General features: G+C 38.0%; 1 protein-coding gene across 2 annotated transcripts in view; it reads left to right on the top strand.

Moving 5' to 3' along the window:
• foxp1b (forkhead box P1b) overlaps window positions 1-13,126 on the top strand; it is a 108,055-nt gene extending 94,929 nt beyond the window's left edge. For both annotated transcript variants that reach the window (XM_016458566.1, XM_016458565.1), the window contains exons 13-18: window positions 178-254; window positions 938-1,039; window positions 3,501-3,622; window positions 4,693-4,762; window positions 5,305-5,471; window positions 9,351-13,126. In XM_016458566.1, the coding sequence (XP_016314052.1) occupies window positions 178-254; window positions 938-1,039; window positions 3,501-3,622; window positions 4,693-4,762; window positions 5,305-5,471; window positions 9,351-9,495 (683 nt within the window). In that variant the 3' untranslated portion in view covers window positions 9,496-13,126. The remainder of the gene's footprint in view (window positions 1-177; window positions 255-937; window positions 1,040-3,500; window positions 3,623-4,692; window positions 4,763-5,304; window positions 5,472-9,350) is intronic.
• Window positions 13,127-13,877: the final 751 nt, after the last annotated feature.

Genomic DNA, 13,877 nt, shown 5'->3' with positions numbered 1-13,877 from the left:
TTAAAAAAAAAAAAAAAAAAAAAAGTAAATAAATAAATGAATATCAGTACATCAAATACTGCCATGATGTATAAATACTTTAGAATTTTAAATAGCATATCATTTAATGTAATGTAATGTAAAGTGTGACCAGGTTTAGTTCAGTTCTTAATATTTGTGTCTGGTATTTGTGAACAGATATTGTCCAGAACAAAGAGTTCTATATGAATGCTGAAGTACGACCTCCTTTCACATATGCTTCGCTAATACGACAGGTAAGAACGCAGCCACATTTTCATCACATATTTAACCCACTTACTACGTTGTAATTGAACATCTACACTTTAGATTTTACGTATGTATAACCAGTATGTTTGCAGTATAAATATTCAACGTTAACACAAACGTCTTTAAAGTCAAACCCCTAAACCCCCTCCACCACAGCCGTTAAATTTCAGATGCAATTTAACAGCAGACCTCAAGATTATCCATCTTCAAATGAGCGTGAGAGCACTTGCTGTACATAAAGGGGGCAAAAAAAGCCCATATGTAACAATTGCTTTTGATTAAGTATTACAGCCAATGTGATTATTATGGAATTCATTTCACACAACAGTAAGAACGGGGCGTCTTTGAGATGCCCAGTCAATTACCAGGCCTGAACCGGTAATCTGTGATCACACAGGCATTAATCTGGGCCCGGTTAATTGCCGCTTTATAATCTGGCTATATAATTTTTTTTTCTTGTTCTGGCCGTTTAGCGGAAAAGGATATGCTCAAATTGGCACATTTGCATAAGGAAGCGTTCAGTAAACAAAGTAGCTCCTATTTGAGAATGGAAAAGCGTGGAGCTGTTTTACAAGCACCCTCAGATCAAACATGTGCATCTCACTTTGTTTTTGCTCCAGGGAAGTTGGTGTGTGTGTGTGTGTGTGTGTGTGTGTGTGTGTTTTTCCAGGCAATACTAGAGACGCCAGAAAAACAGCTAACACTAAACGAGATCTACAACTGGTTCACGCGAATGTTTGCATATTTCAGACGCAATGCAGCAACGTGGAAGGTGATCTCACAATTTCCTGCTTTCACTAATATATAATGAATTTGACTGAATAAAAAACATGGAATGAAGTAGAAACTAAAAAACCCAAAATTGGATTGTTGAAGATGTATGGAGTAACTATTGGGTTCACAATAACGAAAACGACCACCAGAATTCAGTGCACACCTCTCTTATTGGACCACACACACTTCCTAGCTCATGACAAACATATATGAATAAAGGAAATACAGTGGGATCCAAAAGTCTGACTACATTATAGATCTGGGATTTAAAATCTAGTTTAAACCTAGACATAATGTTTTAGAACTTTAAAAAGAAAAAAGAACAAGATACATGAGGAAAAAAAATAAGAGTAGATGGTCACTAATCAAATTAAATCAAATATGTGACGGACGGTCAAGTTCTTGCTTTCAAACTGGAATTCATGTTTGTTTGTTTTTTATTATTTAACTTGTCATTCAAATATAATGCTGCAATTAAAAAAGTAATGAATAATGCAAAACAGAAATATTTTCACTAGTGTTCTCAGACTTTTAGATGCCACTTTATATTTTAGTTCTTTAAACAAACTACTACTGACAAACATATTTCTGTTCCCAGATATTAAGATATCATAACATAATGAACATTTAAAAAAAAATCTGAATTATTCCAAACAACACCAGAGATACAAACAGAAACCATGTAAAAACGGGAGTAATTGATGCTATTTCGCCCAATGAGATTTAGTCAACAAGTTCAGATTACACAAGAGAAAGTATGATTTTTTTTCCCCAGCTATGATTTATTTCACTTAATGGTCCTTAGAAGTTTCTGGAAGAGACCCTCTCTTCATTTGGATTTATTTTGAAAGTGTTTTTCGGTTTTCTCTGGAAGAATTTCAGCCTCTTTAAGGGGAAATCTGGTCATTTGAGTAGAATGTTTTCCCCTGGCAGAGTTTGTTGAGCATTGGCATTTAACTCAAGCGTTTTCAGTTTCCGTTTTTGAAGTGAGGCAGAAAATGATGAACTATCTGTGACTTTTACCCATCGCTGAATGATAAAGCACCAGAGTGACAACACCCACACAGGCCTCCATCAATCAATGAGGGCTTTATTTACTAAATATCACCCGCAGGTTGTACAAATGGCCTGATGAAAGGGTAATTTATAAGAACGCAACAAGCAGTGCATGTTAGAATTACATCCCTTCCCCTCATTGTTCAGCTACAGTGCTAAAGTCATAACTGCCAAAGAGTCATGTTTATCAGGCTGTTTATGCAGTCTGGAATTTTGTTGGTAGTCCAAGGTGCTGCTACAACTGGCTCTTGATCAGTGCATTTCTTTGTATAGGGAGTGTTTTGGAAAATAGCATCTACTCTGCAAAAACTGTAGGGAAAAAATGATACATTTCTTATGCTCACCAAGTCTGTATTTATTTGATCAAAATACAGCAAAAACTGTAATTGTGAAATATTATTACACTTCTAAACAACTGTTTTCTATTTAAAATGTAAATTATTACAGTGATGGCAAAACCATTACTTCGGTCTTCAGTGTCAGATGATCTATCAGAGATCATTCTAATATGCTGATTTGGTGCTCAAGAAATGCGCTATTATTATCAATGTTGAAAACAGTTGTGCCACTTAGTATCTTTGTGGAAACGGTAACACATTTTTAATCAATTTTTGATAAATAGAAAGTTCAAAAGAACAGCATTTATTTGAAATAGAAATCTTTTGTAACATTACAAATGTCTTCACTGACTTTTAATTAATTTAATGTATCACTGCTGAATAAAAGTATACATTTCTTAAAAAAAAAATCTTATTGATCTCAAACTTTCAACAGTAGTGTATATTAAGTGAGAGCTAACTTCAAAATATATAATAATCACTGTGGGGAAAACATGAAATACTGTCTGAAAACAAGTTTTAATATGTTGCTTTTTAGGTCAAATTATCTTGTTTTAAAGATGTCTAGATAATTTTTTTAGAAAATAGTGAAATTCCAAGCATGGATTTTTTCAGATTCTTAAAGTAATTATTCACTCAAAAATGAAAATTCTCTCATAATTTACTCACCAGTATGTTGTTCCAAACTTGTATGACGTTATTTCTTTATAGAACACAAAAGGAGAGGTTTTGAAGACTGTCATTGATGCTCTTTCAAGCTTCGAATAAACACCATAAAAGTCTAAAGTTGTATAATAGGTTTGTGTGACAAACAGACCCATATTTAAGTAATAATTTCCTTCCTTTACTAGCTGTCAAATTTCAAACTCCGCATCGGGATTATTACAATATGTGTGATAATCAGTGTCGTGGACAGCCAAAACATGTAAAATCATGAGTAAATGATGACAGAATTTTCATTTATTTTAAATAGATATGTATACAACTTAACAATACAAGAGAATGTGGGTTCTATAAAAATAAATGTGTCTCATAGCCCTTCTTTTTCTCTCACACCAACTGCAGAACGCAGTGCGGCATAACCTTAGTCTTCACAAGTGTTTTGTGCGAGTAGAGAACGTTAAAGGGGCGGTATGGACCGTCGACGAGCTAGAGTTCCAAAAGAGAAGGCCGCAAAAGATCAGCGGGTAGGTGTTCCAGCGCCACCCCGTGCAGTGTGGCTGACCAAACCTGTGTCTGGTGGTGTTGATGGATGGGCTCCATGTCATTGTCTCTGTGCTGTGCCACCCATTGACCCCCTGCTAGCTTTAGCGTGCATCTCTGTGCCTGTATTAGAGTTATGTGCTGGCTATGTGCACCGTAACCCCTAGTCGCTTGTGCTTATCCATTCATTCATTTCATATCCTCTTCTCTATCACTGTCTGTCTGTCTGTCTTGCTACATCCGCATCTGGCTGCTTGCTGCCCCTCTCCCCCATCCCAGGGTGCCGTGCGCACCAATCTCTCCCTGCATAAATGCTTTGTAAGAGTTGAGGATGACTTTGGGTCCTTTTGGACCGTAGACGACGAAGAGTTTAAACGAGGCCGCCACATACAACGAGGTCGCCCCAGGAAGCATGTGGCCGACGAAAGCTGTGATGAGCTGCTTGTACAGTAAGCACCGCCCTCTGTCCCGCCCCCTTCCTGCATGCTCCGCCTCTGTGTGCTCGCTCATCCTGTATGTAGCCTTTCATATCTTATGCGTTTGTCATTTCTGTTTTTCATAATATATAAAATGACTCGTGTGAGTGTCATGTGATTGTATAATAAATATGTGATGTTAAAATAAAAGACAAATTCACATAAACTCTGTTCCAAAACTTAGCAAACTTCCTTGTTATCTGTGGTCTACATAGGATTCTTGTAGTTCTTACCCTCATCAACAGTTTGTCATTAACCCTCATTAAGAAAGTGAAAAATTGTCAAAAAATAGCTGGAAAAAAGCACAATCTTAGAAGGCCGCATTTTTATTTTGAAACAGCGTTTTCATTGGAAGTGAAGTAGGCAAGTAGGCAGCTAGTTTTGGGACAGAGCTCTACTGTTAAACAGCTTTTGATAGTTTAGTGCCGTCTATTGATTTTACTATTGAGTTTCATTGGAAATCAGATTGTACTCTAAATACTGACTTCAGTGTAAAATCAATCTGTTCAGTAGACCGGTGACAGTATGACTCGTTTCTGTACTGCACTGAATGTGTGTTTGTATTGTTGTCTCTACAGAAGTCCAGCTCTAGTAAAGAACATCCATACCACTTTGGGATATGGTCCCGCTCTTTCTGCAGCCTTCCAGGTAAAATCACAATCTTGCAGCATCCAATCCTCATCCATATTATTTATATGGTTTTATTTATTCATCTATTCAGTTGCTGCCCATATCCAGTCATTAACTGTACACTATAGTATTATTTTGTGCACAGTTGATGAAAAATAGCAGTAAAGCTTGCTAGAAAATACTACTCATTTAGCTGGTTTATAAGGTGACAGTCTTGTGTGACACAACTTCAATTTCCATGATGCCCTTGTGGCGCTATGAGGATGCAAATATAAAAACAAGTAATTATCAAGTACACACTCTGTATTCTTTTCATTTCATCTTCCTGTCTTTTTTGTCTAAAAAATGTCTAAAAATTATTTCATTCTGGCTAAATTCACTTGAACACACATCATGTCATCATTACGACTTTAAAAACGCCTAAAAAGGTCCTAAAAGGAATTGAAGTGTGCAAATGAATATAATGGTTATTTATTTTGGACGAGCTGAAGGCCACTGAACGCTCCTAATGTTTTGTAGGAATTGGTCTCACTGAGTTAATCTCCTGCATTCTGTTTTAGGCTTCAATGGCAGAGAACAACATACCTCTATACACTACCGCTTCCATCGGAAGTCCCACTCTTAACTCGCTTGCCAGCGCTATCCGAGAGGAAATTAATGGGGCCATGGACCACGGGAACAGCAACGGTAGTGACAGCAGCCTTGGACGCTCGCCCCTGCCAGCTATGTGAGTGGCTCACGTCCCACCTTCGTAATGTGTGTGTTACTGAGATAAGGGCGCGAGGTAAAGGGAGATGTCCAGGAATCATTAGGCTCACGCGCATGCAGGGCAACACTCGTGCGGCTTAGGTGGTGGAAATTTTTCACCAGGTCACTAGGAGTTGAAAATAAGTCTCGGAACGCACAGTAGGGTTCGATGTACATTACAGTAGATGTTGAGCCAACCGTGAAATTATATAGAAAACTGCGGTTTAGAGAGGAAGTAGGAATTGTGAATGCAGTCTTAGAAGGAAACCCCACCTTTGGCGGGTTTCTACGTTGGGGGAGCTCGTAAAGCAAATAGTGTCTCTCCGTGTTATTTCGAGAAGTTGTTTCTAAACTCGCTTTTATTATGGGTCAGTAGTGTGTGGCGTACTACGCCGAGTTCCTCCCTAATTATTGCCTCCATTTTGTTTAAATATTTACAAAAGTGGTGAATAGAAGATGACAGAACTGGCCTCCTTTTTCCAGCCAGACAGGACTCGCAGCACGTCCGAAAACTCTGCGAGCCGTCGAGAGTAAAACAACAAAGGGAGGGGTGGGGGGGTCGTAATTAGCCTCGACGAAACCGCTCCAAGATTTCCATGTAGCTGAGCTGCGGTCGGGGCTGGAAACCACAGCTCCCCATACACTTGTTGTATGGGAGGGACCGCCGTGTTGTTTGAAGCTTAAAATAATACGGTGCAGACAACGTGGTTTCCAGATGTCGGAGGACAGAATGGTGATTTGTTGCTCAGCGAGATTTATATCAGCAAATCGTTTCTTTTAAAAAAGCAGTGCGGTAATGAACTTGTGAAGATGTGGGTGAGAGAAGTGCTAATGGCAGGTAACATAGCTGCAGGCCTGCCCCATCCGCAGGATACAGAGAGACAGGATGGGTGTGCTTGCTCTGAGGCATCTGCCTCTCACCTCTCCAGGCATTTGCCGACTTAACGCACTCAAAAGCAAAGATGTTGCCCTGAACACGAGCCATACAAAGTGTGAGAATATACGAGCATACATAAAACATTAACATAAAACGCACTGAGCTTTATTAAGTTAACCAGATTTATGGATCATGTTATCAAGGGCATCGCGTTTCAATTTCGGTGAATAACTTTTTCACTAATAAAACAATTTTGTCACTTATAGATGAGGCAAGGAAAGCTTATTATTTTCAAATGTTCAAGCAGAAATTAGATGGGCAGGTTATATCTTTAACCTTTCAATGCAACAATTCATGAGTTATTTGTAATTGTAATTAAAATATTAAATAAGCATGTATGGCCATGATTATAAACACAAAGGAAAATGCATATATTCAGAATATTCTTATTAACATAATTTGTTTACATTATCTGAAAAAAATGAAATACTTTTTTATTTTATTCTAGACATGGTGCCATGGTAATACATGTATTTTACCATGTTAATTCCATTTCTATGAAGTATGTTGGATTACCATGTAAAAGCTATGAAACATGAATACTTTAAACAGTCATTACTATGGTACCACCACAGTACTTTTTTGTAAAGCATTAGCCTTTTTTTCCAACAAAACATTTTTTTATTCCTTTTGGATGCAAATGCAAAAACACAAAACACCTTTTTCTGAAATCAATTATAAATTCCATCTTTCAAGTCTTTCAATTTTATGAGTTATTTTGAACTGTGTAATTTAATGTCAACTATTAAAATGATTGCATAGTATTGCTGGCCCAAGTATATAATTATTTCCGTCTTAACATGCTACGAGGTAAACCAGGCCTGTAATTATGAGGTAAACACCCGAGCACATTGTTAATATAAGCGCTATATACTAGCTTTATTGTTTTTGAATTCTACATTCTCTTATGCTTCAGAGTCACAATTAATAACATCTAACAAATGGGCTTCCATAGCGTCTGCACCTGTATCTATTGTTGCAGATGCCTGCAATCAGATGCTTCAGTCCTAATTACGATGAAGGCTAAAGCAGAGTGCAGCTCAGTTGCATATTAATAACAATTTCATGTTTGCCCTCCAGCTAGAGATTGAGAACCGGAGGCCATGGGATACATGGAGACGCTTTGATCTAAAACCGATAGAATGGCGAGAGTTTTCTTATTATTCACGCACAAAATATGATAACTCATTAGCATGGCTGCTTTCCTAACAATCGTGGAGAGAGAAGAGGTTGTTTGGGGGGAAAAAAAGATATTGTGGCTAATTACATTTGCCAAACATGTCTTAGCGAAAACCTATAGTTTGCCATGTGAGACTAATTAACTTAAAGGCTCTGCCACAGCTGCTTCTAATGTTTATCCTTTTATTCTTTTCGGTTTTGGTTGTCTTCCCCAATAGAGTCAGCGCTCGCTCATTGGCGCTCTATTCCTGCAGTGTTTCTGTAATGAGAAATTTGGCAGATCTCATCTCTTTGGACAATCCTGTGCCCAGACTGTGGGCCGGGGTTCATGTTTTGCCTTGTTTACAACTGACAGCGTTATTATTCTTGTAAGGGCTCTGTTTCTTATCACAGCCGTTTGTGTTGGGCCCCGTCGTCAGTGCCTCCCCCTTCCCCTCTCGTCTCGCCACTGCTTTTCTTCCCCTTATTGACACTTTGGTTAGAAGTTGCATTAATTTTGCGTGTATTTAAAGTGTACGCCGCACTGTCTGGTCACCGTGTTGTGCGGCTGAGTTTTTTTTTTTTTTGCACGCTTGAAGTTGATTAATGACGGAACCTTGTGCAGGGTCGTCCTCTAGAGACCCGCCTCACAGGTTGTGCATGTTAACGAGCGAGAAGAGGAGCGCGCGGAGCGGCACTGATCCGACGCCACCGGGAAGCTGACAGGCCGTCCGCTCGCTCACCGCAGTCCATTCTCTCGTCGCCACGTCGCACGTTGTTAATCTCCCTCATTTATCAACTCAAAGTGAAAACCCTGTTGTCAGGCCAGCTGTGGAAAATAAAGCCGGCAGGTATCCCGGTGCTGGAAGAACTGAAAGGGAAGTGGAGTTATCAGGAGCGCTGCTGTGCCGCCTCTGTTAGTCTTTCATTATAGAAACAGCTGGTCGTTACACTAGTCCTTTTTATTTTCAGATATTTAACCAGTAGATGGTAGTGGCTGCACTGATACAATTATACTGTACATATTGATATGTTATCATTTTTTTTATGTATTGTCACAATATTGTCCAGATGCAGAGCCCTGCCCTTGACTTGGCGATAAAAATATACTTATGCCCACAAACTAACAATTCGTTCCCACAAATTAAGAATTTGTCCTCTTGATTTATTAATCAGTTCCCTCGTTTTAGTTTAATCGTGGCCACAAATTAAAAATTTGTTACCACAATTTATTCATTTCTTCTCTCGTTTTAGTAAATCGTGGCCATGTACTAATTCGTTCCCTCATTTTGAATTTAATTAAAAAAAGGGAACAAATTAGTACAATGTGGCCATGATTTAATAAAATGAATGAACAGTTTAATAAGTTGAGTCCACGATATGTATATTTTTGTCCCGCATATCATGTGCGGGGCTCGGTATTTAGGTACTGTAGATCCATGTATTTATTTTTTTTTATTTTTTTATTTTTTTTTTTATTTATTTTTTTTTTTCATAGACCTCACCCAACACTGAAAAAGATACTTCAAAGCATCAGCTTAAAAAGTCAAATTAAAGGAAAGAAAAAACAAACTTATCAAAAATATGCATTCATTAAGAATTATTTTTTATTAATTTTTTTTATTATTATCGTCTTATAATATACTTAAGTAAATAATTATTTTAATATTATTATTATTATTATAGCTTTTTTATTTTGAGAATGGAGGGTTTTTTTGTTTTGTGTGAAAATAAATGAACATTCATATTCCGTTTTATTCCCAGGCATCATATCAGCGTAAAAGAGGAGCCACTGGACCCCGAGGAGCACGAAGGTCCCCTTTCCCTTGTGACGACTGCCAATCACAGTCCAGACTTTGACCACAACGGAGATTACGAGGATGACCACGGTCACGAGGACATGCTGTAAGCCTGGTTTCTCCCAGGTCCTCTGCCGAAGAGACCATACTAACTGCGCTCACCTGCGAGACCACTCCAGATATAGCAAGCCCAAGACTGGATTCACAATCCTCTTGTTGACAGCTATTAAAATGTTCTGATATACTTAGTGCCATTAAATACGAAACGAAATACGAGATAAGAAAATCTATTCCATTTGGAAGTATTTTTGATTTGTTACTACTTTTCAGTTTAAAGACGAAATGCGTAAATTTCTACTCATCTTCTCATGAAGAGACGTTTGGTACTGGGGCCTGCTTCTACTTCCTTTTGGCAAAAGTGTCACTGAGACCAGAGCGGACATGAAAACACAGCTGAGAAAGACTCATTGCCCTCCGAGTCGAATAAACACTGATCACGAACTCTCACACACACAAATCATTAGCGCTTCGATGAGCGTGCCACTCACAGTGTGCATGTACGTATGTGACTTTAATTCATTGTCTCTGCCTTCAGATCTTCTCAAGAGGACGGTTCACCCAAAAATGAAAGCTCTCTCGTCATTTACTCACCCTTAGGTCGTTCCGAACCCGTGTGACGTTCTGTCTTTCGTGAAACACAAAATGATTCGTTTTGAAGAGTGTACTCGGTTGCTTTGAAAGCGAATGCTCTCCCTGAGAGTTTATGAGAGTCAACGGTGAGCGAATCGTTCTTTTGAGTTGGATCTTTTTAGTGAATTGGTTGATGAGGTTCAAAACAAAGCTGACTGATTTTCAAGTTCAACTCACTGACTCAAACAAAGGGAAGGCTTAGATTTTGGTTAGTTTTTTTACCCAAATGTATCTACAACTTCAGAAGACTTGAAATATAGGAAAACGGTATAGATCCCCTTTATGTCACTCCACTCTGCATTAATTGTAATTGCATGAAAAAGAGCAGCTGGTGCACTCTTTAAAATGTCTTTTTGTGTTTTTATGGATAAAAAGAAAGTCATATAGCTTTTGAACAACCTGATTATGACTAAATGACAGAATTTTCATTTTTTAAGTGCACTATTCCTTTAAATTCGCTGTCATCGCAGCTGGAGGATATCTGTCTGGTGTTTTGAGGGTTCCTGGGCGAATAATTTAAACGTAGTGTCCTCTCATTACTCTGTGCTGTTAGCTATGTATCCTTTTTGCTGGGTTTGTTTGTTTTGGTAACTGATCAGACCTCATGAATAATGACGTGGAGTTATGGTGTGCTTAGCACTGGATGAATGTTAAGGCTTCTCATGCTCTTTTTTTTTTTTCTTCCCCTCTTTCTTTCCTTTTCGAAATTGAAACAGAATGTCGCATTACCGTGTAGTATTTTTCTGTCATTTGTTCCTAGCGTTTCGGATCGCCACTTTGCAGTCACATTGCCCTTGCGTGCCGTCACACACACACACACACTATCTCTGTCTTTCCCGCTCATGACGTCCATCTGCAAATGCACTTACTCGTAATGAAGGCTCCCTCTCCACGCTCCAATGAAGTTTAATTTTCACGTGGAATGAATGACAGAAAAATCAACGCAGGTTAATGTTTATCGCTCTGAAATTATACTTTCAAAAATCCCCTTTTGTGGTGATGCATGTTAGCGTCAACCAAATCGCTGATCGAAACCATCATCTGTATTGCAAAATGAAATGTCAAAAAATGTTGAAATAAGCACCAGGGAGAGGATTGTTAGACAAAAGCTAATCGTGATTCCTGAACGTTATTGACGGCATACAGGAAACTTTAAATTTTTTTATTTCTGTCATTTCAAAGACTGTCTGGATGACTTTTAAACTGCATTCCCTCTAGTTTCAATATCAGTTTCACCACATCAATGACCGGCTCAGCCTCTGTTATTAGACGTGATAATAATTACAAACGGGATAAACGTTAAAGGGGTTATGAACTGAGGCTGATGGCACAGCCATGACCACTGAGCATTACAGCACTGGGGCAGCCCACTATGGCCATTCGCTTCTTGCCACATCGCAATTGTTTCCGATATAGGAAATCCAATCCACGCAGGCCATTTGAACCCGGAAAGCAACTCCGAATTGGAAGCTGCTATCGCCGGCTAGCTTAGATTGAAATTTTGGGAACAGACTTTAGATTAGGCTTCTACAAAGCGATTGCATTTTGTTTTTCGAATGACTGCAACCAACCACTTTCTGTGTTCTTATTTATTACTTCCATTTTTATTGTCAGTTTGTTTTTACTTAAGTTGATGTTTATGTCTCTTATCTGTGACTACCAAAGAAGCAAGATACTACAAGCTGATATATTCTATGTTCCATGCAATAGCTAAACAAAAGGCCAAATATCCTTATAGTGTTCCCCGCACTGGCCGGACGCAAAAATTATGAAATGTCTGTTACTGTGTCAGGCTTATTGTGGTGAAGAAAAAAAAAAGCCAAAGGGTTGTTCGATGGGCAGCTGTATGTCTTTGCCTGTGACCAAAATAGTAGATCGAGACCAACACACGACCAAATCAAAGCAATGTTGTCTTTGGGCCAATGAAAAAGAAAAAAGGGAGTGTTCTATTAGGAAATGATGGCTATAAAGGGGAAGGATATGGATGAAAGAGTTTAGGACTGTGCTCACTGTCGTCACAGGAAATTTAAATCCAGGAGGGGGAAAACATTTGCATAACACAATGTGAACTGAACTTTAAACTGGACCACACAATGATGAGTTGACCCCACAATGATGAGTTTCATTTTTTTTAATTCTTTAGATTTTTTTTTTTTTTTTTTGCCATTTTATTCTTTGAAAAGATTGTATGCCACTTACCTTGTAAATTCGAAACAGGATTCCCGATGTCCTTTTGTTAACCTTGGCAATGCTCTATGATTGTGTTTTAGTGTCTGTCAACATATTACTTTTTTTATATTAAAAAACACTCCTGTCAACCAATAAGCTGGGTACAAGGTACTTTAATGGCAGTTACTACTATTTGTAAATTTATCCAAGCATTTCGTATTGATGAAAAGGGTTCACTGAAATGAATAAAGCATCCGGGCAGCTGCAGTGGGACAGATTCGGGGCTCTTCTGAGGGCCGTTTCTGATTGTTATTCTTGAGCAGGTAGATGAGACCATTCACCGCATGTGTAGCTCGGCATTACTGAAGAAATACAGCATGAGAAACTGTTAATATGCATACCTCAGTTCAAACCTCTAGGGAATGAGTAATTAAGAAAAAGATGTAACATTTCACTCAGTTGCACTTAGTCGTATGTCTTGCATGTTTAGTCTAAAACTGTAGCAAACTATTTTAAGAAAAAGATTTTTAAAAAATATATAAAAATCAGAGCTTGTTTATCATGAGGGTCTCTCTTTTTTTCCTCTTTTAAACCAATCCAAACCTCAGGCTTTTTTTTTATCGTTAAGAAACGCCACTCGGCTTGCTTCGATATGATCTCTTCTTCGATTTATTTTGCTTCTCACATGCGGTAAACTGTTTCCTGTCTCTGCTCTTTTAGCTCATGTTGAAGTAGGTTGTACATACACCACATTATAGCTTGTGTGTCCTCTCATTTTCTCCTGATTCTTTTCAGAGAACAAAAAAAATACTGTTTGTATCACCATGTTTGCTTTATCACAACTGCTTTGTATTTACTATTAAAAAAGACGGAAAACACAAAGAAATGAGCTACTGCTGTATGTATTCCAATAGCGAACTGTGCTGCAAATGTAATTGACTTCATCTTGCTTTTTCTGTAGGGAAAAAAAAAAGGAAACTCGCAGACATCTGGGAGGGAATGGATCCGGGGATAATCCACCGTTTTTGGATTCTAAAAACTGTAAAATAGAAAACAGATTTGTCTCCGTTATCATTGACCGAAGAGTGTTGTACACTCTTTCCCTTCTTGCGTTAAGCTGTTTTTAATACATTCAAAAAGATCCTGCTTTTCTGGTCTATATTAGCTATACAGCAGGTGTATGTCCTCTGGAGCACAAGGGAAAATACTTGCATGTCTTGCAGAACTGCAAAAATCATTTCTTAATCACTATTTTTCTTTTAAAACAATGTGCAAGTTTGATTTGAAGTACATTTCTTTTTAGTATTTTAAGACTTAAAGATACAGGGGTTGTTTAAAACGAGGGAAAAAACACTTTGCCAGTGTGGTACATGATTCACAACAATGAAAAGTATTATAACTTTTTTTATATATATAATAATTCACTATGTTTTAAGTTCTAGTCGTCTTGTTTCCCTGATGAAGAAAAAAGTTTGCTGTGAAGAAAGTCTATGAATCATGCACACTATAATAAAAATGTTGATTTGTGTGTACTATTTCTCTAAAAACACGAAAACTGCAACAATTCATCAAAGCTTTCTTTTTGGCCTTATAAGCAACTTGTAAGCAAAAAAGCTAGTTTTTTTTAATGCAA

This window comes from Sinocyclocheilus anshuiensis, unplaced genomic scaffold (genome assembly GCF_001515605.1).
Source record: "Sinocyclocheilus anshuiensis isolate Anshui unplaced genomic scaffold, SAMN03320099.WGS_v1.1 scaffold615, whole genome shotgun sequence".
Taxonomy (NCBI): Eukaryota; Metazoa; Chordata; class Actinopteri; order Cypriniformes; family Cyprinidae; genus Sinocyclocheilus; species Sinocyclocheilus anshuiensis.
Note: the sequence above shows the minus strand (reverse complement) of the source record. Positions and strands in the feature narration are given on the sequence as shown.